At 37.3% G+C, this 26873-nt stretch overlaps 1 protein-coding gene across 1 annotated transcript in view; it reads right to left on the bottom strand.

The window, feature by feature from the left end:
• The window catches only part of CACNA2D1 (calcium channel, voltage-dependent, alpha 2/delta subunit 1), a 560165-nt gene extending 533638 nt beyond the window's left edge, over positions 1-26527 (bottom strand). Inside the window, exon 1 of the mRNA XM_006834341.1 lies at positions 26402-26527. Within this exon, the coding sequence (XP_006834404.1) occupies positions 26402-26496 (95 nt within the window). The 5' untranslated portion in view covers positions 26497-26527. The remainder of the gene's footprint in view (positions 1-26401) is intronic.
• Positions 26528-26873: the final 346 nt, after the last annotated feature.

Below are 26873 nucleotides of genomic sequence, written 5' to 3'. Positions count from 1 at the left end.
ACTGAAATACTTCAAGAGTGCTCATTTAAGCCCAATAAACCAAAGTTCTATTGTCTCTTTGCAAGCAGAAAAAAAAAGCAGAGAAATTGCTTTTTGACTGAATAAAACAAAAAGACTGCTCTGGAACAGAGATTCTGAGTTTCCATTTTCCCCCATGTAATAATAGCCCACTCTCCTAGCCAATGTAGACAGTTCTTACCAGCATGACTGTGTTTTTATACCACAGCATTTTATTTTCTCATTCTTGTAAGAGCACGGTCCTAAAAGAGAACAAGCCAGCATGTAGTTCTCCATTTACAGAAAAAGGTAGATGGGCAGAAACATCTGGTACTCTTTTCATATTCATCAAGGTGCATTTATCAGTTCAGGCTAGCCCTATAAAATTTCAAAACCACATATAAGACTGAACTCTATGCTCCTAAACTTAGTGGTACCATGAGTTTGTCCCAATAGTGCTCTGATTGTTTTTTTGGTCTCTGTCAATTATTCCCCTCTGAAAAATAATGAAACACTTTCGGCCAAGAAAATCTTCATTAGTTCACTGTGCGGTTTTCCCAGGTGAAACTAATGTCCCTAATAAGACTACGTGTCCATGTTAATTACAGTTTGCCCACAGGCCACTCTGGCATCTGGCCAACCTTTCTGGTATCTACAAAGTGTTTTATGCACTATGCACAAGGGCAGGATAGAGTGTTTCATTTCCTCTCCAGACTCAGCTGAAAAGGACAGACACCACTACCCTTTTGTTAAAGACAAATTTCATTGTAAATGCGCCCTTTGGGAAATTTACAGAACTCCAGAAACAGGGGAAATTTACCCCTGCATACTTGACTATATGTTAAATAATTATACTTTCTGCTTCACCAAGCACTCAACTGGAACAGCCTAATTTAGAAAATATTTGCAACGAGCCAATTTACCTGTTTTATTAGCATGCTTATTATCTGGGATTAATGAATAAAACACACAGATGAGACAAAACGTTAGCAAACTATAAACATCTTATCACTATTATGGAAGTGAGCCAGAAATAGACACCACTGGCAACAGAAAACACATCATGATTCAGTTTATTGACCAAATTCTACAGGAGTCACTGGGAGGAGCAAACTGTTAATGAGCTCAGCTGATGACCTAAATGCATCTAGGAAGTAAGGCCTGGTGATCAACTTGTAAACAATCAGCCATTGGCAATCCTAAGAAACAGTTCTACTCTGACACACACGGGTCACCATGAGTTGAAGCTGACTCATTGGCAGCTGATAGAGACAGATCTGGAGGAGCAGGATGATGGGGACAGAGGGAGTCTCTACAGTCATCTACTGTGTAGAAACCGAGGATGTTCTTAAAGTTCCTACCTTGTAGCGAGCAAAGAATTATCTGATGCAAAATGTTAATAGTGTTGAAGTTGTGAAACCCTGTCTTACATATGTAAGAAAATCAGTGCTTTTTCATATGTTCCAAGTGGTAATATTGTTGTTGTTGTTGATGATGTCAAGTGCCATCCAGTCATTTCTGACCCTATATAGGGTTTCTAAAAAGCAACGGGTGAGTTTGAAATGCCGACCTTGTGGTTCAAATTGACCTTACAGTCTAATGCTTAACCTACGGTGCCACACCAGGACTCCATGCGGTAGTATTGTTGTTGTGTCTTCTAGTTGGTTGTGACTCATAGCGACCCTGTGTAGGATTTCCAAGAAGCAGCTGGTGGGTTTGAGCTACCAAACTTGTGGTTCACAGTCCAGTGGTGATCCTACGGTTTCACACTAGAAGTCAGAATGTTGTTGTTGTTGTTAAGTGCTGTGGAGTCGGTTCCACCCTGTATAGAGCTTCTAAGGAGAAGCTGGTGTGTTTGAAAAGCCAATCTTGTGGTTCAAACTGACCTGGCAGTCGAGCGTTGATCCTACAGTGCCACACCAGGAGATGGCTACTGGCAGTTGTTTCATTTCATGTGCTTTTTTCTAACTTGTAAAATTTTATGTGCATTGTCACCAAATACTGTAAGACTAATTATCATAATACATACAAGTAGTATAAAATAAAATAGTGCAGCATTCATCTACTCGGCTAGAATATAGGAAAGACCAAGGAGCAGTATGAAATATAAATGAGTCAAAACCAAATTGAATGCAATATTAAAGGTTTCAAAAAACCTCTTAATTTACCAGTCACTCCACATTAGCAATTTATGGCTTTGTTTTCTTTTATAAATAAGCAAAAGATAAAGCTTCCATTGTTTTTTACCTACCACTTCATTGGTGCAAGGATCAGAATCACATTGCCAGTTATGTTGTTGATGAATGCAGCTGAATAGGTTCTGACTCATAGTGACCCTATGTATGGCTTCGGAGGAGCAAGTGGTTGGGTTTGAACTGCTAACCTTGCAATCAGAAGGCCTGTACTTATGCCACAGCGCCACACAGGAAATAAGTCAGAAAAAACCACCGTCACTGTTATAAGGAAAATACATAATCAGAAATGTACTTAACATAAGGATGAAATCTAGTCTGTCTCTTAAAATTTGCTGGGATATCTTCTCTGTGATTCACTTTAAGGAATGATTGCTTTAAGTGTTTTGAGGTGCTTTCCTCATTATTTTTACGCAACAGCAACAATTTTCAGAGCACTTGTCTGTGATATATTTGTTGTTGTTTTTTTTTATTTTTTTGTTGGTGGAATACATTTTTGACCTTGAATTCAGAATGACATACAATAAAAGTTCATAAAGAGTAGAAAAATTGAAGCTGTAATTTCCTCTAACATTGGCTGTATCACTTAGTTCTCTACGTGTATCACTCAACTATCCTTTCAGGCTTCAAGTACGTTGTTGTTGTTGTTAAGTGCCGTCACGTCGTTTCTGACCCATAGCGACCCTGTACACGGTTTCCGAGGCTGTAAATCTTTATGGGAGCAGAACGCCTCATCTTTCTCCCACGGAACTGCTGGTAGTTTCAAACTGCTGGCCTTAAGGTTCGCAGCCCCATTAGTATAAATCCTTCAAAACATCGTTATCCTTCCTATCCTAACCAGCTACCCCTCTTAGTCTACCACTTGGTATTATACTATCTGCGATCTTACAAAATAGTGCTCTTGCTGTTTTTTTTTATTATAAATTATCCGTCCAGAGTAAGTTTATTGACCATGCTCAAACGCTTACCATAACTACTTTATTATAGGCCATTAACATCTATCTAAAATACTGACCTTTTTTTTAGAACAAAATCTGATCCTATGTTATAAAGGAAAACATCACTGCTTCAAATCTTGTTCCATGTCACCATGCCAGCAGGACCAGATGTTCCTTTAATGACTTGGTATTTGGCCGTTGCAATCACAAGTTGGAACAGAATTATATGGTCTATGTGTCACAAATGGTTGAGTGCTGAGTTACGAACTAGAAGGTTGGAAGTTCAAGTCCACCTAGAAGCACCTCAAAAGAAAGGGCTGACAATACAATGAAAGATCATAGCCATTGAAAACCCTAGAGAACACAGTTCTACTCTGAAACACCTGGGGTCTCATGAGTCAGAATTGACTTGAAAACAACTGCTTTTGTGGTTTTTGCTTGTTTATTTCTTATTTATATGGTCTATACATTTTAAATGCAGTTTTGCTAAAAAAAAAAAAACTCCCTTTTAAAGTGTCATCTCTATGAAAATTCAGCTTATCCAATTGTTTTGAAAAGAGAGATTCTTTTAAATGTTGAGGAGGGTTCAAATAGGGGTGGAGCATCAAAGTGAGGGTTTGGTCACCCAAAGAAGTGGAGTAAGTACAGTGGTAGAAGGCTAGGGAACAATAGGTAGGTGGTGGACACAAAACCTAAAGTCAACATGGTTAGTGACTACTTCCTTCACTCCTAAATACCATCATGTCCATACTTCTTCCAGAATGTTCACTTGTATGCAGTGCTGGCTCTTGACTAATCAGCTCACATACACAATAATGCAAATCAATTTATAATTTAATTAAAGCTAAGGACAGTCAGGTAAGGGAAAAATCACTCTAGGAATTTCATATCAAGACTATCTAATTTCCTTAGAATTGAGAAAATTTGAAAACTAAAGTTCTAGCCTCATAAAATCTCCATAACACAACCAAAAAATAGCAAAAGTTTTGGTTGGCTGCCTAATCTATATATGCTCTTTAAACATATCCCCCTTCCTGGTACTGTCTGTAGATCTAAGGAAAAAGACCTATCAAACCCTAACCAAATCTATTTACAAAGAGGATAATACATAATTTTCAGAAAAGTAGTTTGTAAGTCAATGGCATTTGACTCTAAATTCTCAGTTTATATTTTTAGCCAAATTGTAAATATATTGAATTAAAATTTTCATGTATATCAGTTATATTGCCAAGATTCTTTAAATGTGTACATAATATGATAATAAACATTTTATTGCCATAATTAACTATAGTATTTATCAAGTATTGGACTATTTCTCTTACTAAGATTTCAGCAAACTTCTCTTAGAATTATGATCTTTTAATGTTCTAATGCTGGAATCCTGGTGTGACACTGTAGGATAAGCACTGGACCACAAGGTTGGTTTGACCACAAAGTGGGCGGTTCAAACTCATCAGTTGCTCTTTGGAAACCTTATTCAGGATGACTACGAGTGGGAATGGACGTGAAGGCACTTAACAACAACAACAATGTTCTAAATTGTTCATTCCCTTTCCCTGAACACTTTCAAAGCACCTAGAAATAACTATAATTTCTACTATGTGAGACTCATGAAGTTAATAAGGTATTTTTTGTGAGCTTATCCTGTGAAATGTAGAAAAAAGCATTTCTATCACTGTTAATATCGGTGTTGTTCTTGACATTTTTATAAGGATACTCCATCTTCCAGATAATAATTCAAGAATACAGAAAGTTTAATTTTGTTAGTTTTAAGTGACCCAGTAAGGAACAAAATAAGAACTCTTAAAGACAATCTGAAAACATATAATTCTGATTTTCTAGGAAACTAATTTAGCTCAACAGTCTGGAAAAACTCCATGAGAGAAAGAAAAAAAAAAAAAAAAAAAACACTCTAAAAAAGTCCTTCAGACAACTGTTCAGGAATAAATACTGATATATTAGTTGGAATTATATGGAAAGGCATAAAATAAAAAGTAGATAATCTTATAACAACATATTGATATAACATAATATGCTTCGGTTCATTAAGCAAAATTTTACATGCACTATAGGATCATCTTTAGCAACAGACGGTCTGCAATCAAACCAACAGAAATAATAGAAATAAATTTGCTCAGAGAGCCCAACTTTTTTAAATATATTTTAATCTCAATGTTGCACAGATGTATGGAAAGAAGTTCTGATTTACAAAATAAGGAATGCATGCAATTGTCAATATTTACTATCTGAAAAATTGAACCAAAGGTAAATGACATATTCTATTCTCTGAAAAATTTTCATTGTCTCTTGCAAGAATCATAAGGTTTGATTCTGAATGTGTTTGAAGCCAGTGAGCACATTTATACTTTTATACTTCAGCAGACAGATTGAAATCTGAGAGAGCAGTGGAAATGATGGCATAGTCTCAGGCATGCATACCAAGTATATTTCTAAGGATTAAGTTAAAGTTTTTTACAAAGTGGTAAGAAAACTCAACCAGTTCCAGGTATCCATTAAGATGGTTTTAGTCTTGATTCTAAGTCATTAACAATTTTATATTCATCTGCTTCTTAACTGTATCTAAGTAATAATGAATGGTCTGTGAATGAGTTTGTTTCCATTCATAGCAGTCCTAGATAGGGTTTCTGAGGCTGCACATTTTTACAGGAGCAGAAACCTCATCCTTCTCCAGTGGAGCAACTGGTAGATTCAAAATACTGACCTTGCAGTTAGCAACCCTGCTTATATGCTGCCAAGGTTCCTTAAATTCATCAAAAGGGAAGAGCGATTTTGGATTCCTAGTATGGAGTTGTAGGATAACATGGGCTGCTAACCACAAGATCGGTGGTTCAATCCCACCAGCGGATCCTTGGAAATCCTCAAAGACAATAACAACACTGAAGTGGTCATATCAAAAGTATGCAGTCCTTCACTTTATTGAAACACCAAACATGGACAGCAAGCATTTGGATTCATGACAAATAGTAAATCACCTACAGAGAATACACTGAATATGTATTTGCTTGTGAATAACAAAAGATTCTGATAAGGAACTACATATGCATCAGTGTGAAATAGGAGGCTCCCTTCAAACCAAAAACATTATTAGTAATACTTTGAGGAAAAAGGCTGTAGTTATCCAATAGTAAAAATAGAAGATAAATATTAAAGTGAAGCATATGATTTTAATATCAAACCCATTAATGCCACAATCTTCTATCTTAGCTTTTTAAAATACTATTTTCAAACTGAAAACAGAATTTTGTGACCTTAACTAGGCACCCAGTGAGACTAGTACTATTTAGAGTATGCTCTGCAGATTCTGCTGGTCTGCAAACTACCTTTACTGGTCCACAACAAGGAGAAAAGTACAGAAGTGAAGAGCCAGTGTTTAGATAACTTGTTTCACAATTTGCAGGAGCCCTGGTAGCACAATGGCCAAAACCATAAGCTGCTAACTGAAAAGCTTGCAGTTTGAACCCATGAGCAGCTCCTTGAGAGAAAAGACAACGCAATCTACCCCAGTAAAACTACAACTAGGACGCCCTATGGGGCAGTTATACTCCATCCTGTAAGTCACTATGAGCTGCTTTTCAAAGAAAGGAATCATGAAAGGTTTCCTCACAGTACCTAACTAGTAAGTTGTCTATTGTAGTTGTTTCATGCTGTTGAGTCGATTTTGACTTATAGTGACCCAGTGTACGGTTTCCAAGGAGCGGCTGGTGGGCTTGCACTGCCTGGCGGTTAACAGTCCAGTGTTTATACTACAGCACCACACCAGTCTAGTCTAGAACGGACTAGACTCCACACAACATGGAAGTTTAAAAAGTAATGCTATACCTACTGAGTCTATTTTAAAAATTAGGTTTATATTTTGTATACCTATACATTTCAGTTTTTAAAGATCTCACAATTTAAAAAATATCACCAGCCTCTTAATTGATTTCCACTGTATTTCATAAAAGTATGTTTATAATGAATTTTAAATTTAATACACACATGCCTCCCAAAAATAACCCTGCTTCTTCATACAGTCAGTGTGAAAAACCCTGCATCAGGTGATTACTCCAGCCAGAATCCCCTGGTGCTACCAAATTAATTAATGCTAGCACTATAACCAGACAAACCTGAACAAATCAAGCCACCAGCAGTACTTTAAGAATGCAATGACTAGGGATAGCTTGGTGTTGTTGTTAAGTGCCATGGAGTCAGTTTAGACTCATAGTGACCGTGTATAGGGTTTCTGAGGAGCAGCTGGTGAGCTTGAAACCCCACCTTGCAGCTTAAATGAACCTTGCAGTCCAGCCATGAATCCACAGTGTCACACTTGGTATGCATGTTGTTGATGTTGTTAAGTGCCATCAAGTCAGTTCAACCCACACCGACCCTATATAGGGTTTCCAAGGAGCAGCTGGTGAGCTTGAACCACTGACCTTGCAGTTCAAACAGCTTTGCAGTCTGGCATATTAACCCACAGCCTTTTGTAAGGTAATTTACTGAGCTCCTAGAATCCTGGTGTGGTGCTGTAGTATAAGCACTGGACCATTAACCGCCAGGCAGTGCAAGCCCAGCAGCTGCTCCTTGGAAACCATACACTGGGTCAGAATCGACTCAACAACACGTAACTACTACAACAGACAACCTAATAGGTACTGTAAGGAAACCTTTCATGGTTCCTTTCTTTGAAAAGCAGACGTCATAGCAGTTAACCTAAATCTCTTCATTGAAGAGGAAAAATCATATATGGGCACTTTCAATTACATACGAACATTTTAGGATTCATACATTATAATTGGAGCATTCATTAGATAATGTTGCCATTTCTCAAGGATAATTTTAAAAATAGATACTGACTAGGATTTTAGAGAGTTGCTTAGTTTATTCATGTAGGGAAATGCACACAATTTCAAGAGAAACCCAAGGTTTTGTGAAGCATCTACCCTAATTTGAAGGAACTGTATCTTAATCCTTTACCTTTCAGAAGAATTGTTCATAAATTTTCATATGTATTTATTGCCCAAAAATAGCATAGATTGGATTAAACCACAGCACACAGAATGTCTATCTATGTAGATTTGAAAAGTTCAGCTTTCTAACTAATTATGACAACATCCTTAATGAGTACTTAATGACTTACTGAAAAGTACTTTCCTTATATGATGGACTAGAACCAATGTGGCAAAGCACCATTTTGTTTTGAGGATGACAGATCAGCTGGCTACATCAGAGTTGTTCCAGAGTTTGAAAACAAGTGAAGTGGGAAAGGAATGAATAGTCACATTTCTTCATATTTGCTGAATAAATATTGTATTTATGATGATTGTTTAATAATACCTGTGGTAGGCAGATTACAGAGTCCTAGTGTGGCATTATAGGATAAGCACTGTATGCTAACTTAAAGTTCAGTGGCTGAAATCCACCCACCAGCTGCTCCTCAGAAACCCTTACAGTGTTGTACTTGGAACCAACTTGACAACAAAATGCAAACCCCATGATTCCTGTCCCCTATCTAATCCCCTTCTGAGTATGAGGAAAAGTCACTCCTAAGATTAAATTATGTTACATGGCAAAGGTGAAGGTATTTTGAAGATACAATTAAAATTCCAAGTAATGTTATTTTGACTCAATCAAAAAGGAGATTAATAGTCGTAGACCTGACTCTGTAATATTCTATAGTTTCGAAGAGGGCACCTCGTTCAAAAAGGTGGCAATAATACAGTTCAATGATCACTTTTTAGAATTGTAAGCACATGACAGTCACATATAAGGATGAAGTTTTATGTCACTGAGTCTCACCCCAGCATTCATTTAAAATATAGGAATCCCATGGCTCTTGGCAGGAATCTGTTATAATTTGGTAATCAAAGAGGTCATGGAGCAATTTTTCATTTTTTTTCAATGATGTGCAACCCAACTTCAGACAAATGTCACACCACATCTCATGAAGACCCAAAACACAACCTCAGGACCTTGAGCAAGATCTGGTTCATTTTATTTTTCTGAGAAGATTTTCACCCAATGCTCTAATCTACTTAATATGAAGAACATAAGAGATTATTTAGAGAAAACAAACTAATCCCTAATAGTCTCAGTAGATTTCCAGGAGTCAATTAGAAACACAAAACAAACCTCTAGTTCAAATGACGGCATAATATAAAAATCAATGAAAGAAAATAACACTTATAAAATTCTTTGCTCAATAAACAGAGTGGAACATGAATATACAAATGTGATAGTCTCTCATTTAAGCCTCACAATTCCACTTCAAATGAAGAAGTATGATCCCTCTTTTATAAAGTATGAAACTGAAGCTCAGGGAAATTAACTTTCCAAGATCCCACTGGCAGTGTCAAAGGCAGGGTTCAACCTTGGGACTGCCTGATACAAAACTCTGATTCTTCCCACAATTCTCGACTACCCACTTCTAGAACACCGAGTAGGGTGGTTCTGTTTACTTAAACATCTATCAACATGCTTTCTTACAAATTCTGGGAGCAAATGGAACACTATGGAATTGTTGGAGAATTCAGAAGCTATGAGAGGCACAAAATATAAAAAGTTAAAAATGACAATTTGCATGTATACATTGCATCCATTTTGATGGCTTACTCCCAGGAAAACTTTCAATCCTTCATTTTTATGACAGAACTTTTGAACACTACAAAACACAGTCATATGTTATAATGATTTTTCAACATGTATTTTACATGCAAATAACACATCTGAATCTGTGTAATCTATTTCATTATAATTACATTCCTGGTTGAGGTGCTTCCCTAAAGTTAGTGAAAAGTGCAGTATAGTCAGAAAAAAAATAGCTCCAGAACAGTATGGTGACCACAAGTTTTAATCCCTGTGTATATTATAAGAAGAGTCCCCAGGGTCAACTGGCTTGTGGAAAAAGCCAGAAGGGTACAACCAAGGCATATAGCCCTCACATCATCTCTCTGTCACAGTCTCTTTACCGGGGACTCAGCTGGCTTTTAGACACCACACAGGTTGTATCACATCTGAAGATTTAAGGAATGAATGACCTCATCTAATTACCATGCATGGTTTGTTCTGTGATGAGTTACCATTCCATTATGTTTATTTATTACCATTGGGTATTAACGTAAATTTCAAACAATTACTCAGGAAGCAAACCTTGACACCTATGTATCAAGCCCCTGGGAACTAAGCTACAAATGCACAATAAAGGTTTGCCTAGTGAAAATTAACACTGATTTCTACATTTAGGGAGACTTGAAAAATCAGCTGCTATAAGAGAAAACCAAGCATCCAATATGTTTAATTTAAAGTAATCTGGACACCCTGCACTGTGCCCATTCTCCATTGTGGATATTCTCCACTGTGCCCTCCACATGACCCACTTGTTTGAGTCTCCTAACATTTTTGCAAATGCAAATTTAATTCCATTCTAATTTAAACTAATGGTAAAGAAGAGTTACTATCTTTAAAGGGGCCAACATTCTAAAAATTTTACACATTCCTTTCTATAGCAAATGTTAAAATGACTACTACGATAAAGAGGGGATTTCTGGCTCTGGAAAACTTATCACATCAATGGTCATCATTAAGTTGTACTCATTAGTCATGACATGAATATACAATTTTATTCTAAAACAACCTTTTCTTCTACCAATCAATTCAAACTGTGCAGCAGACATTTTATTTCTAACGAAAAAAAATAGTGTTTATGAAAAACTAAACTCCATTTATATTGCAAAGTGAAGGGGTGGGGTTAAGTGAGTGTAATTAATCATCTTTTGGCAGGAGTCAAATGAAAACTGGCCTTCTCCAGTAAACTCTTGGCAGATTTTTGCTGACTTCTGTGTTGGTTGCAAAAATGCAATTGGTCTTATTTTACTATTCTCTTCTCACTTAATTTGTAGGTTTGCTTAGAATCATTTCTATAAACACCATAGATGGATTGCTTTATTAAATTTCAAATATTCTTTCTTCAAGTGAAAGCTCACAACTTTGCTTGACAATAAAAGGTTATAAGTAGCAAAGTTATGACTTTTAAAAATAGATTCCACCTCCAGTGGTATGGTTCACATACAAGTGATGCCTGGCTGAAATGTCAAGATAAAATACATCAAATCCTTTGTAGTTTTGCTTTCTTCATGTTTCTTTTTTAGGATACAGGTTTTGTCCTTGGTGTAAAATTGGAACTCTTCATTCACTCTGGTCCACTTGCATGGCGCTGCATCTCCATTCAGTTCTACTTTATTGTTAAAGGCTGCACTGAATTGAGGAAGAAACACTTTTAGGGCCTGCTATGCACTCCTTTCAAGTTGTTCTCAAGGCCCAACTGATATATTAGCACAATCATCTATCTCACGACAATTTGTTCATTAGTTCATGCATCTTAAAGTCAGAAAAAAATCACATGTGGTACAAATAATAAAGTCAGGCCTCTAAACAGCCCTTCAAAGTTCCCTACTGATTATCTCGTTTGATCATCAGAATAGCACTGTAATGTGCAATTAATTTATTACTATCTGTGTTCTAAACACAGATGTTGTTTTAAGACTCTCACACACACACAGAGTTGTCTTGTATTCAGTGCCAACTCATGGTGATCCATATATTACAGAGTAGATCTGAGTTTCACAGGGCTCTAAAGAGGGAGGAAATTGAGACTTCATTCTTCTCTACTTTAGATTGACTCTGTTTTCCACCTGGTGACATAGTATTTTAAGTAGTGGACTGTTAACAGAAAGATTGGCAGTTCAAACCCTAGCCATGGGGAGAGGTGGGGGGTAAGAGGGGCTGTTGATGTGACAGCCTCTGAAACCCTATGGAGTGATTCTAGTCTGTCCTTTGGGTTGCTATGAGTTGGAATTACTCAACAGCAGTAAGCAGTGGGTATACTAACTGAATGAACAAGTACAACTCACAGTGACCTTACATGGCAGAGCAGAATCATTCCCTAGAGTTTCCAAGGTTGTAAATATTTATGGAAGCAGGTTGCCTTATCTTTCTCCTGAGGAGCGGCTGATGGCTCCGAACAGCAGACCTCTAAGTTAGTAGCTGAGAGATGGCTTAGAACATGGAGCATTAATTGACAGTGTCTGGCATGTAGGCGGAACTCAAAAATGCCAGAAAGTAATATTATAATAATTACAGAGTTATTGTTGTTAAATGCTATCGTTCAGGAGCAGCTGGTAGATCTGTACTGTAAACCTGTGGTTAGCAGTCCAGTGTTTATCCTATAGCACCACACCAGGATTCCAGTAAAAGAGCTGTTGTTGTTATTAACTTACAAACACTTTGCAGAAAAGGGTATTAAAATACATGAAGGGAACGCTAAATGCCTTTGGAAATGAAAGAGAAAAAGAAAACAGTAAAGCCATAAAAGATATGTAACATGGCTTACCCCAATTCTTCTTAATCTCTTGTATGTAACAAGCTATAAAATCAGTTTTCCCACAATGCACTGGTATCTATACTACTATCCACTGGCATTGATGATCTTAACCATTCATTCAGTCATCTTAGGAACTCAGAGAACTGCTGTGATGGCAGTTGTCAGTAATTTCCAAACCTTCAGGAGACCTGACACACCACCGTAAAGGTTGCCCAGGGACAAGCTTTGCAGGAATGTTCTGTCAGTGGTTTGTTATCTTACCAAGTTTATTATTTTGTTTTCTTGACAAGGACCTATTACAATTCAATTTTCCTCCTATACTAAAGATTGGGTCTGGGGTGGAGGGAAGCACTCACAGAATGAGGCAATAAACTTACCACCATAAAATGATAAATAATGCTAAGTTACCAAAATCAAGAACAATTTACTCTTTGTTTGTTTCCTCCTCATTGATATTCCTATAATACAACCACATTGTTGTTGTTGTTGTTGTTGTTGTTATGTGCCGTGGAGTCGGTTCCGACTCATAGAGACCCTGTACAGGGTTTCCGTGGTTGTAAATCTTTAGGGGAGCAGAAAGCCTCATCTTTCTCCCGCGGAACAGCTGCTAGTTTAGAACTGCTGACCTTGAGGTTCACAGCCCGATTCATAACCACTACGCTACTAGAGCTCCTTTATACTAACTTAATTAAATAACATTCCTGAAAAAGTACATGCATCTTCAAGACTGCAATCTCACCTAGAAGAGAAATAAAAGAAAAATAAAGACAAGAGGACCAAATGTTGTATCCACAGGGAATGCTCGTATAGTGGTAAACTAGAGTCTTATTACTACTAACGAAAGAAGTCTAGTACTTACATCTCAAAATGTTAGTATTACTAGTGCATATGCACTGTATTTATGAGTCTTATCATCCCTTCTTGAGAATGGCATTTGTAATTTATAAAACTCCTCCAAAATTATCTCCAAAAGGGAATCTATTACATATTCTAACCATCTTTAATTCTCAAGACTGTTTAATATTTTAAAAATTACTTTCTGTAATCCAGAACTTGATTGGAACTTAATCCAACAGCATTTTAGGAGGTTGTGGAATAATATACACTTGTCTGTGGATATTCATCAGCTACATGCTCAAATTTATGATATAAGTAATTCTCAAAGTGAGCACTGAGTGGCTACTAATTTGCTACCCCTGCTAGAGAGTAAGATCCCCTAAGAACTTGATTGAACCTCAGCATAGTGATCCTGCTTGGTCACCTTAGAGCAGGTGATGGGCTAGCAACGTCTTGCGTATGGGGTCCCCAGCCGATCTCCTCCCTCCCTGCCTTCCTCGGATGGCGGCTGTTTATGCTGGACGTGTGGCCAGAGACGGGTAAGGATCACGTGGAACCTCGGCAACTTAAGACAGAGACCTTGCCATGCTGCAATGAGATTCAATGACTGGTAAGACTGAGGAATTCGCACTGACCACCTAAGACAGGCAGCGTCCCTTAAACAAACAATAAATAAGGAGGATTCGGATGCAGACCGTGCAGACCCGGTCAGGAGGCCAAGCCCCTGGGGGCCCAAGCGTTGTTGACCGTCCAAACCATAGGCTCTGAGGATCAGACTTTAGCTACCTAGTAGACATAGTAAACTGTCCCTCATCTGATTATTCAGTAATGCTTGTTAGTAATCTCATACATGAGCCCTGGATATCCACAGACAAATGTAAAAACCTTCCCTAAAAGCCGAGACTGTAAATTCCAAAAAGGCAAGTTCCCCCCACATCCAAAAAAAAAAAAAAAAGCTAAAGAGGATAGAGAGAAACACTGTTAACTGATGATATATGGAGGGGATAATAATCAATGTAATGAAACAAGCTATATGAATGGTTGAATGTGAAGCTGATGATGTGCCCTGTAAACTTTCACTCAATCCAAAATAAAAACATTTAATTAAAAAAAAAAGTGTACAGACCTAGATGGAGTATATGTCAAGACACAATAGCTTCACATTTTTATATATATAATTTTTTAAATAAAGGTTTCTATGATTTTGCAGCAATACATTTTTACTTATCCTTGTATTGGTTAATTCCTTAATTGAATGATTCTTCACATTATTTTCAAATATATACTTTTTGTTTTATACTATGTGTTTCTATTTCTAATTAAAGCCACTATTGGCCATGCACCTATTAAAAAAAAAAATTACTTTCTATGATGTTGTTTATAGTCTTGATCCCTTCTCACCTTTCTGTGTCAGAACACTCATTCATCAATCACAGTCTCCCTTTTCTCTTTCATTTCTTCCCCTTTTTGTCTTTCTACACTAATATGCTCAAATCTCCCCTCTAGTAACACTTATTTAGTTTTCTGGACAACTTTCTCCATCCTTAGTGAGCCTCTTTCTTAGAATTATTTCTTCCCCATATCCACGGTATTAACATCTGGCCCTTTGCAAAGGTAATACTTTATAATAAGATTGGACCAAGTTTATATAATTGATACAAGCTCAGACAGAGTCTCTTTTACAAACCTCATCTCCTGGTCACAATTGAATTGAGCTATAGATGGCCACTTGGCCCATGTTCAGAGCAACTACTTATCTTCTTTGGGAGGCTGTGTTTAGGACTGAGATTCTACTATCAAGTTGGTTTATGGTTTCAATGCATAAAATGTAACCCAGGTAGTCAGTCATTCAGCAGATAAAGCCAGTCTGTAGGGAGAGAGAACGAGGTCTCCTGAAAAGAAACAGTGGTTGGAGCAAGAAGTAATCTTGATGCAACCTTAGCCCTCTCTAAAGCTGTTGGGACAGACTTGACCTTAATTCCCAAGATTGATCGTCCAGCACCTCAACCATTTAAAAACACGCCCCATTTTCGTTTAGTTTAAGACAGTCCTATCCTACTAGTTTGGAGTCCTGGTGTGGTTCTGTGAGATAATTCACTGAACCTCAAGGTCATTTGAGCTGCAAGATTGATGGTTCAAATCCATCAGCTGCTCCTGGGAAACCCTATACAGGGTGGCTATGAGTCAGAACTGACTCCAAGGCCCCTACCAATAACAACATCCTACTACTTGCAATCCCAAACCATCTAATGTAACCCATTCTTTAAAAAATCAGAAATTTTTTAACTTATCTTCTTCTGAATCTATTCTCTTACCTCTTCTTTTCCCATTGTCGCCAAATTCCTTGGAAAAACAAGGTGCACTTCTGCATCATATTTTCACATACTAACTCCGCAAACCAGCAAATCATGTTTCTATCTCTAGCATGCCACTGAAACTACTCTTATATATATCATTAAGGGCCTAATGATTTCCACACAGAGCTTATTTATTTGCCTCTGCAAAACAAAACTGCAGAGTTTTTCTTTTGAAATTCACACTGCCTATCACAGTAGTCCTGGTGTGGCACTGTGGGTTAGTGCACCAGACTGTAAAAGCCATTTGAACTGCACGAATGGCAGTTCACGCTCACCAGCTGCTCCTCGGAAACCCTACATAGGGTAGCTATGGGTTGGAAACGACTCAATGGCTCTTAACAACAACAACAACATCATAGTATGTGGAGTCCTGGTGTGGTGCTGTGGGTTAATGTGCCAGACTGCAAAGTAGTTTGAACTGCAAGGTTGGTGGTTCAAGCTCACCAGCTGCTCCCAGGAAACCCTATAAAAGGATTGCTATGGGTCAAAACCGACTTGATGGCACTTAACAACAAAAACAACATCATAGTATGTGCTCAATAAATATTTGTCAAATAAATGGATGGACACTTCTTCTGGTTTCAAAGGTTTTGCTCCTGGAATTTGTCTCCAAATGCTTCCAGACATTTTCCTACTGGTCTAATAAACACCTAACAACTCAAAATAGCCCCCACCAAAGCTCCCGCCAACCTGACATTCCTTTTGTGTTCTCTATCTATGCACTGTAATATTACATGATCTACCTGTTAGAAATCTTAGCATCATCTCCAACGCTTCTCTTTTCCTGATTTCACAAATACCAAAATCACCCAACAGTTCATTTTACTTCGATAGTATATTTCATGTCTGTTTCTATTTCTGTTCTACTCCTGCACTACCACTATTCTTATTTAGACTTTAGGCATCTTGCACCACAAACATGTTGTGATAGTTTACCACCTGCTTTGGGGGAAAAAATGAGGCTTTCTGCTCCCACAAAGGTTTTCAGCCTGGGAAGGCCTATACAGGGTTGTTATTTCTCAGAACCAGCCTGACAGTACTTAACAACATATACTTAGCATAATTCACTATTTTCTACTTTCCATTTTTTCTCTAACTTAAAAATCTCAGCAGCAACACCAAATAAAGGGCAAATGTGTTTGGGTAAGCAGAGTAGCACAACCACAAATACCCAAAAGCTTCAATAACTACCCTCTGATGCAAGAATTTTACAACCTGGATTCAAACCAAAAGTAAGGTCCTATCAACATCTGTATCTACCCATGACCCCCTATGCCTAACACATAACAGCCTGTATTTCTTTCACATGCTATGTCATTCATTTGCCATGCTTTGGTCATCCCACGGCTTCATAGTAAGCAAAGCATTGTGAATTTCTTCCTAAGAAACTCTATCATATGTTATTTGCAGAAAGTAATTTAGTGTACATAATAATTGCAATAAATGTTACATTAACTTATATTTGATGATAAAAATGTATGAAATAGGAGACATTAAGAAATCATATTTTACATTAAAACTTTCTTTTGAAATAAGATGCACTCATTTTTACAGGTCTAAGCACTGGACCAAAAGCTTAGTTTAAACCACAAAGTCAGCAGTTCAAAGTCACCAGCAGCTCCTTGGAAATCCTATAAAGGGTTGCTTTGAATGGGAACCAACTGGAAGACACTTAACGACAACAACAACAAATAGTTTTAAGTGTGCTACCTAGAAGCTGTAACTGAAAGATATTAGTTACAATCTAATGAAATTAATTTGCTAACAGATTTTTTACTGATTAGCACTTAATTTTTAATGAAACATTATACTAATATTTCTTATCTAATGAACCATTATACTTGGCTTTCATTTTTTTTTTTTTTTTTAATTTAAATGTTTCCAGTTTTTGACATCTATACACTTTTATTGTCTTTGTTTTCTGGAGTGAATTTCCCCATCTAAATTTACTCTGCTGTTCTAGTGCCTTCTGTCGGTTACGACTCATTGGGACCCTTTATAGGGTTTCCGAGGCTTTAAATCTTCACAGGAGGAGAAAGCCTCATCTTTTTCCTGAAATTCACTTTGCTGTTATTGTTAAGTTTCATCTAGTCTGTTCTGACTCATAGCAACCTTGTATAGGGTTTCCGAGGAGCGGCTGGTGAGTTTGAACCACCGACGTTGCATATCACATGGACCTTGCGGTCAAGTGCTTATCTACAGCGCCACACCAGGAAATTCAATTTACAGAAATCCAAACTTTGCATTATATTCAATAAATAGCATTTCCAGTATAAACAGGTCACATAGAAAATGGGGAGGGAGAGAAAGAAAATAAGAAAACAAAATGCCACCTCCAGCATCTTTAAACTCATACCTCTTTAATTTGCAGGCTTCCTTCTCTAACCCACTTACACAGACATCATTCCTCATGTATTTTTACCACGATGCTTCTGATTACTTTTCTAAAAAGAGAGATTTTGCCAGTGTACCCAAACTCATTCCTCCTTTAACCTTCAAAATAACGCTGCTAGTCTCACGGTCAGCAGTTCGAAACTACCAGCGGTTCCGTGGGAGAAAGATGAGGCTTTCTGCTCTCGTCAAGATTTACAGCCTCGGAAACCCTGTGGAGGGTCGCTATGGGTCAGAAACGACTCCATAGCACGTAGCAACAACAATGTTTGGTTGTGGTTATGTGCCATGAAGTAGATTCCAATTCACAGCGACCCTGTAACTAGGTTTTCCGAGACTGTAAATCTTTACGGGAGCAGAAAGCCTTATCTTTCTCCGCCGGAACAGCTGCTAGTTTCGAAATGCTGACCTTGAGGTTCGCAGTCCAATCCGTAACTACTACGCTACCAGAGCTTCCTCATTGATGTTTGTTGTTGTTGTTGTTGTTGTTTAGTGCCGTCGAATCGGTTCCGACCCATAGCGACCCTGCACAGGGTTTCCGAGGCTGTAAATCGTTACGGGAGCAAAACGCCTCATCTTTCTCCCACGGAGCAGCTGGTAGTTTCGAACTGTTGACCTTGTGGTTCGCAGCCCGATTCGTAACCACTAAGCTACCAGAGCTCCTTCTCCTTTTATACGGAGCCCTGGTGTGGCGCTGTGGGTTAATGCGCCAGACTGCAAAGTCCTTTGAACTGTAAGGCGGTCGGTTCAGGCTCACCAGCTGCTCCTCAGAAACCCTATACAGGGTGGCTATGGGTCAGAATCGACTCAACAACACCCCTTAATATAGCTTGACAGTATACACCTTACAGAACAATTTTATTAAATCTTTCCCTTCTTTACGCTAAATATTCCTACAAATGTCAAAGCAAACAATAATCTTAACTGTTTGACAGTTTAGGTGGTACTGCTGGTTATATATTACAGATTTGTCTGTATAAAAAATCCCTCATTAATTTTCCTCCAGAGGAAAATGTTTGGTAATAAGAACAAATCTCTGAAACAATGAATCAAAATTTAAGGAAAAAGGACATAAAATTGCAGATTTGTCATAGAGAACTTGAAGGGCAGGAGAGGACAAGCCAACCAACATAGGTCCCGTTTGATTTGATGTTATGCACGTACTAATATTTTTCATTAACAATAACAGTGTGTGTATACATGTGTGTATGTGTGCATGACAGAGAAACTATGACTTATATAAGTAAAAGAATACAAGAATTATTTTTCTTAACTTGCAAGAAGACTACCATAGTAATTTTTACATTGCTGTTGTTAAGTGGCGCCAGGTCGGTTCTAACTCATAGTGACCCTGTATACGGCTTCCTAGGCTATAAATCTTTGGGAGAAGCGGGGGTGGGGGGCCAGGGGGTAGGAGTTAAACTTATGATAAACAATAAGGTTCTCCTCAAATATTAAGCATTTAAAATAGCCAATACCATTATTTTTCACTGCTAGCTTAAGCCTTCCACTTATGATACAGAATTTTAAATACACAAATTTTCTTAACCCAGTAGAAGCATATGGTTTAAAAAAAAATCAGTACAAGCAACTGTTAAAATAACATTTAGCCAGAAATATTCCACATCCATATTCAAAGAGAACTTCAAATAGTTCTTCATATATAGCAGCCTGATTCTGACTTACTGAAATTTACTGTAAAAGTGTGCGCTATCACTCTTTTTCATAACAATATTCGTAACTTGCATCAATATAAACACATAGGAAATTTTTAAGAAGCACAAGCCACCTCACTGACTTTTTTTTTAAATTGTTAATGGTAGTAAATGCCTGCACATTGTTGTTGTTAAGTGCCTTGGAGTCAGCTCTGATTCATAGCGACCCTGTATAGGGTTTCCAAGGAGCAGCTGGCGAACTTGAACGAACAACCTTACAGTTTGAACTGACGATGTGGTCCAGTTCTTATACTATGGCACCACAAACCACAACATTTGTTAAAAACAGAGGGAAAGAATACCTAAAAATGTACATTTTACAAATAAAAGTTTTAAATAATGGTCTTTCATTCCTAGATTGTGTCACACTGCCAAATGTATTTAATTCTTAGAAATTTCAAGGTATTAGCTAAATGTTGAAAATAAAATTGCTTAATATGCAGAGATTTAAATAGGTGCACAATATTCTATAGGTAGTCTTTTCTTTCTCATACTTGTTGCTTTGTTTAGTAGATGCGGAAACTATCTTTAAAATCATATTTCTTTTGTTACTCATCAATTATGCTAATAACACATTCTATGACTTCAACAATTTCAAGTTGCTTATGCATATAGCATTTCATTTGGTCATCTTGACAAATTATTCTTAAATGATGTTACAAAAATAATCTGGATATGATACAATCCCTAAACACTATTGTGGATCCTAAAACATGCCCACTTGTTAATGTCTACCTTACTGAATTTTCACTGTAGGATAAACAATGGATCTTAAATTCACTTTGAATAGCAAGGTCAGTGGTTCAAATCCCCCAGTCGCTCATCGGAAATCCTATAAGGGTCGCTATGAGCCAGAACTGAATTGACAGCACTTAACAACAAGAAGTGGCGTCTTTGAAGAAGTTAGAAAAATGCATATGTACTATGTGATATGTGTTATGCACATATACACTCATATATGAATATATGTACATACATATAACATATTTTTAAAGTATACAATAATATTAACAAGCCAAAAGTACCTAACTATGCAATTCTAATAATTTGAAAACCTAAGGAGAAAATTATAAATACAGTATTTTTCAGGAAGTGCTGGCGGCAATGGTTATGTGCCGTAGAGTCGGTTTTGACTTATAGCGACCCTGTACGGGGTTTCTGAGACTGTATATCTTTACGGGAACAGAAAGCCTTATCTTTCTCAGGCGGAACAGCCGGTAATTTCGAACTGCTGACCTTGAGGTTCGCAGCCCGATTCATAACCACTACACTACCAGAGCTTCTTTCAGGAAGTGCTGTTGTTGTTGTTAAGCGCTGTTCAGGGTCGCCTATGGGTCGGAACCGACTCGACGGCACTTAACAACAACAACCACCATATGAAAGTCTTGAGAATAGTGGGCTACTGCTCAAACGTAACCACAGAGAGAGCCCTGGTGGTGCAGCGGTTAAGCATTCATCTGCTAACCAAAAGACTGGCAGTTAGATATCCGACCAGTCACCCTACAAGAAAAAGCTGTGGTAATCATTTCTGTAGAGATTTTCAGACTTGGAAATGCTACCAAGCACTTCTATTCTGTGGCAATGGGTTTATTTACATTGTTGTTTGGGATCATAGATAATCCTTGAAGAAAAGGACTGAGGACACTCTGATTGACATAGTGCTAGACCACACTGGAAGCCCTTATATATGAATGTGCAGTGAATGGAATAGAACATAGATCCCCAGGAAAGCAGCTTCAATGCTTTCTGAAATACTACCCCAGATAGCCCTTGTATTACAAACAATGTAAGCTTATCACTTTAATAATAATAAAATGTTCCCTTTCAGAAAAGAAAGATCAAATCTGATTTTTTTTCCCTAACTTCTACCCATATTTGAGTATACGTTGTTAAGTGCTGTCAAGACGATCAGACCCAAAGGGACCCTGTATCGAGTTTCCGAGGACCAGCTGGTGAGCTTGAACCACCTATCTTGCAGTTTCAGTATACAAGGGGAATTTTTAAATTTCATGGAAAATTCCATTATCTTTTCATCCAATTTCTCCATGAACTTTTTGAAGCCCCCTCGTTATTTACCTTAAAATTATTTATACCCATACACACAAATGTAAAAAAGATCAACAAATTGTGCCATTTGCCTAAAATATATTTCATTTTATTCATGTAAACTCCATTTTAAGGTCATATACAATGTAAGGACATTACTAGACAGTAAGATGTGAATTCAAAAAGACCAGTTTTTTTGTTGTTGTTTTAATTTGCATCTGTATTGAAAAATAGGGAAAAGAACAGAAACTTCCATCATGCATTTCACATAATACTTCAGAGAATACATACATTAAAGAATATATAGTTTGTATGGGCATAATTTTTAAAAAATAAGCATTTTTTAATTGTACAGTTGTTTCTTATAAACACATGCTTCTAAAACATAAAACCTAAATTTGAATAAAATATTTAATATGTATTATTTATGTGGCTGCAAAAAGTATAATATGTAAAATTCTAGAAGGAAGATACTATGTTGTTGTTTTAAATCAATGTTAGAAATCTATTAGAAGGGTGTCTACACAGCCACATTTCTTTTGAAGAAAAAGAGTGGTAACTTATTTTTTCTATTTTCAAAATAAACCACCTCCTTTAGTTTCTGGTTTTACATTTATTTATTAAATTAAAACACAATTAGTGAAAGCTATAGAAAACACTGTAATAAAGGCACATTTTATTTCCTTTTTATAAACTATAGTAAGTTTAACTCATTGAATCTTTCCAAAATACTTTTAGATCCTATCATTTTCAGTCTGCCTAATACTCATTCACATGCAAATTTAAATAGCTCTCTATATACTTTGTATATATACTATGTATAAATATTAATGAATTCAACATTGTTACTACTTATAAGGAAACATATACCTACTACTGCATGCTTTAAACATACACCTGTAGAATAATAAATGTTCACATGTAGTTAAGATGATGGGAGCAAACTGAATATATGACAAAGGGATTTATTAATGTTAATGATTTTTAGATTTTATTTGATGTTTAATATTTCATATTATCATTTATCATAAAGTATATTTCCTTCAAAATGTTACATAAAGACATTACTAACCACATATGACAATAATTATGTCATTTGAAACACACAGAAGATATCCATTCCAATGGCATGACATACATATGTTTCTTTTTCAAATACTTTAAATACAAAGTTTTCATATAGTGGGGGAAAACAAATTTATATCATAAGAATATGAACCCCCTCCAAGTAGTTTTGTTTTATGAGATTTTATCCTTGTTATTTTCTGCAGATACTTATAATTCTTAGTTATATATTTATAGTAATACATATTTTACATTAAATGTCCCATATAGCAATGAACTTTCAGCCAATTTTTCTTGACTAATTGCTATTTTGATATGACAATGATTGACAACTGATATAATAATGAGATAAAGGTACATAGGAATTTTAAGTTATAAGTGCAATGCTTTTAGAATCTGGAATTTTAAATAGATTCTAAAATTGAAAAGGACAGATTTAAAGTAACATTATAATTTTTGCTGTTGTTTTTAGCTGTCATCAAACTGGTTACCATAAACGTTGTCCTAAATTTTAAAATAGAAGTGTTTTAAAATATGTGCCAAGAAATCATTTCTACAAGGGAAAACTTCTCTTTCTGAAAACTATACTTTAAAATACCAACATAGTATGTTCATATCATTACAGCAAATGATGTATTTCCCATTTATATAAACCAATATATATTGGTAGTTGTTACCATATGGTACATTAATGTTTCATACTGTATTGAAGCAAACATTCCCAAAGAAACACCTTAGTCAGTTAAATAACTGTATAGAAATCCCTTTGGTCCAAGAAAATAAGTTTGTAACAGAATTAGATGCCAATCTGAATAAATGGGATGTAATTTTGATCCAGAAGAATGTTTAACTACTATGTATGCTATGCCAGAGATTAAAAAAAAAAAACTAGAGAAAGTATTTAAAATTGCATGATACTCATATTTTATTATAATAAAATTTAAGCCCTTTATACTGTTGTAAACATTCTCTATTAACAAATCTATTATTCATTCTAAATTAGGCCCCACTCATTAGTGCACAATTAATTTTTTAGTACATTGATGGCATGCCTATCTGCTGTGAAGATGAAAACTTCTTAGTTTTTTTTCCGAAAAATAGAATTGTTAAAAAAGTAAGAATTTGCTGATAATTGCCAGATAAATGTGTGCATGCATGTATGTGTGTGTGAATGCTGCGCTCTTTGTACTCAGTTTTTATAAATTTAACATTTTTCTCAAAGATTCAGGATTTACTGTGATGAACTCTATTAAGATTTCTTTTCTTGCAAGAAAAACAAATGGCTCTACACGTTGATGATGGTAATGCTGCATTTTTGTATTTCAAGATTATTCAGATATCTAACATGAAGTACAGATGTCAATTGACATTTTCTTTTTTCTCAGGGAATATTACTAACTTTTCAAGTAAATACTTGAATATGCAGATGTCTTCCAAAAATAATAATAATATTACCTACAGGAGACACAGTTAGCTCTACCTGAAAATCTTTAAGTTTTTATTTCATAAAATAACTAATATTTTAAATCCCTGAAAGGTATCTTAAATTTCTATTGTTAAAAATAAATACAAATTCTTTCATTAGAAAGACAATGTGGGTCTTAATTCCTATTCACTAAATCTTTTATTTCTTGTCTTTAGTGAGTCTGTAACCATGAAAATGGGAGTTAGTTTAATTTTAGGAATGCATTTATTGCAGATGACCCTCTTATAATAAGGATTTCACATTAATATTTTACTATTCTATGCTCAGGAATAGAAGGTTGTATTTGGTTCTGTTTTGAAGGGTTGTAGTTATCCCTAATGGTGGGATGATATACTTCCACCAAATAATACAAATATTGATGAACTGTCAGTTAACAGCAATGGTTTAAAAATGTATAAACTGAACTCATTTAGAACATGACTCCTTTTTTAAAAGAATCATTCATTTTTACAGCCAAAGTACATGTAAATCTCTTGAGTTCTCACTTCATAAGCTAAGCTACTACAACACTATAAATTAATAAAAGTGTTATTTTTTATAAGAGTAAAAATTTTTGAAGCATTTTTCGGCCTATTTTTATGTTTCAAAATACACACTTGGACCATTCTGTCAATTAAATGGCAATCTACAGATGGCCACTTACCCTTTTGCTTTATAACAAAACAAATTTGCAATCGTTTTTATGAAAGATTATCCAAAAAGGAGCGTCACTATAAATCAACAATAAAAATTAGACACTCCCCTTCTCCAATCGACAATGTTCATCTTCCAGATTCTTGCACTGACACCTTATGTAGCATTGTATTTTACGCTGAAGCCTTAAATAAAGCTAAAAGGTTTCAGCTGGTAGAGATTCACAGCTAGTATCCACCAAAAACTCCAGTATTCAGCACTCAGGCAACAAAGGATACCAAATAACTCCCAACAGTATAAATACCGGGAAGGCTACCTTGGGCTTTGTTTTGTTATGTAAAATGCATTAAAGTGACTCATCCACTTAAGATTTCCTACTCTTAGACGCTTTAAAGTAGCTTCAAGAACCAAAATAAATGCTTTCCCAGAATGCCTGATAAGCTATTCCGCGCATTTAAAAAAATATGTGTATATTTATATGACTTTGATTCTGTTTCCAGCTCAAGAGAATTATTTTCCATTTCCCTCCATCCGTGTGACTATAGGTATCTTTAAGCCCCATTTCCAAAACAGCAAGTTTTGTTGTGTGCTTTTTTTGTATATATATTTTTTAAGTTAAAAGTTATTTTAGATGTTAAAAATAAAATTGCAGGAGAGTCTGGAAACGTTTAGTCCCTCACTGAAAGAATATTTTATTTATCCTAAGAACAGGAATCGCGCGTTTGCGGGCACCTAGATGTTGGAATGAAGGGAGAGGGGGCTAGAATCCCATGTACCTGCGAGCCTCCTGGGCAGACAGCACGCTGGAACCGTGTGGAGCAAGGCACGCTTCGCATAAGAAAAACTGTCAAGTGCACCTACCAATTTGGGATCTTAACGAGTTTCGACAGTGTAGCAATTAGAAAGCATCCCAGAGTGCAAGTGCGGACAAAGTCCAGGCTACCCCGGCAAGCGTGCAATTAACTATTTGTAAAATGCCCATCCAAATCACAACTTTTTAATGGACTGGACTTGATGAGAACGTGTATCTGACCGGAAACTTTTTCCCCCAGTCCAGCTAAACTCTGAAATCTCAAATTTCATTTCAGAGACGGGCAGAGGCGTAGAGGGTCCTAGCGGACATTTCCCCTGGACGGCCAGCCCCTTCGAGGGGCTGGAGACGCCGGCTCCGTGCGCATTTCGTCTGCAAGCGGCGCGCGCCTCGCGCCGGGCCTCCCAGATTCAAGCCCGCCTCGTCGGCCGCTACCTCCCCACCCCCATGGGCAGAGCCGCCCCTCAACTACAAGAAGGGACCCCCTCCCACCCCGGCCCCAGCTCCCTTGGAACCTCTCGCCCTCGCTTCCCGCCCTCTCCGGCCCGCGGACTTACGTGACGGCCGAAGGAAACGGCTCTTCCGACGAGGGGCAGATCAGCAAAGATTGGAAAAGTGTCAGAGTCAAGGCCAGCAGGCAGCCAGCAGCCATCTTCGCGATCGAAGATCAATTCTCCCTCCCTTCCCAACCCCGGGAAGGAACGGTACTGGAATCGGTGGGAGAAGGAAGGGAAGCACACTGTGCCCCGGCCGCGGACGTCTGGAGGGCTGGCGCGCCCGGGCACAGACTCGTGCGGGGAGCTGCGAGGGGACACCCGGCGCGGGGGCAGGGGCGGCGGCGGCGGCGAACACTCTAGCGCGCGTTGCTTGCTCCGCGCCGCGGCTGCCTCGCCTCCGCCGCCATCAAGGGCGACTTTGGAAACAGACCTCGGCGAGTCCGCCGGCTCTCGGGCGCTCTGGCTCTGGCTCTCTCCCTCTCCGTTCCTCCCTGATTTATTCCCCTGGTTTCCGAGGAGCAGGAGGAGGCGG

The sequence above is a fragment of the Chrysochloris asiatica genome, unplaced genomic scaffold (assembly GCF_000296735.1).
Source record: "Chrysochloris asiatica unplaced genomic scaffold, ChrAsi1.0 scaffold00010, whole genome shotgun sequence".
Lineage (NCBI taxonomy): Eukaryota > Metazoa > Chordata > Mammalia > Afrosoricida > Chrysochloridae > Chrysochloris > Chrysochloris asiatica.
The sequence above is the reverse complement of the archived record's forward strand: the minus strand, read 5'-3'. Positions and strand labels throughout refer to the sequence as shown.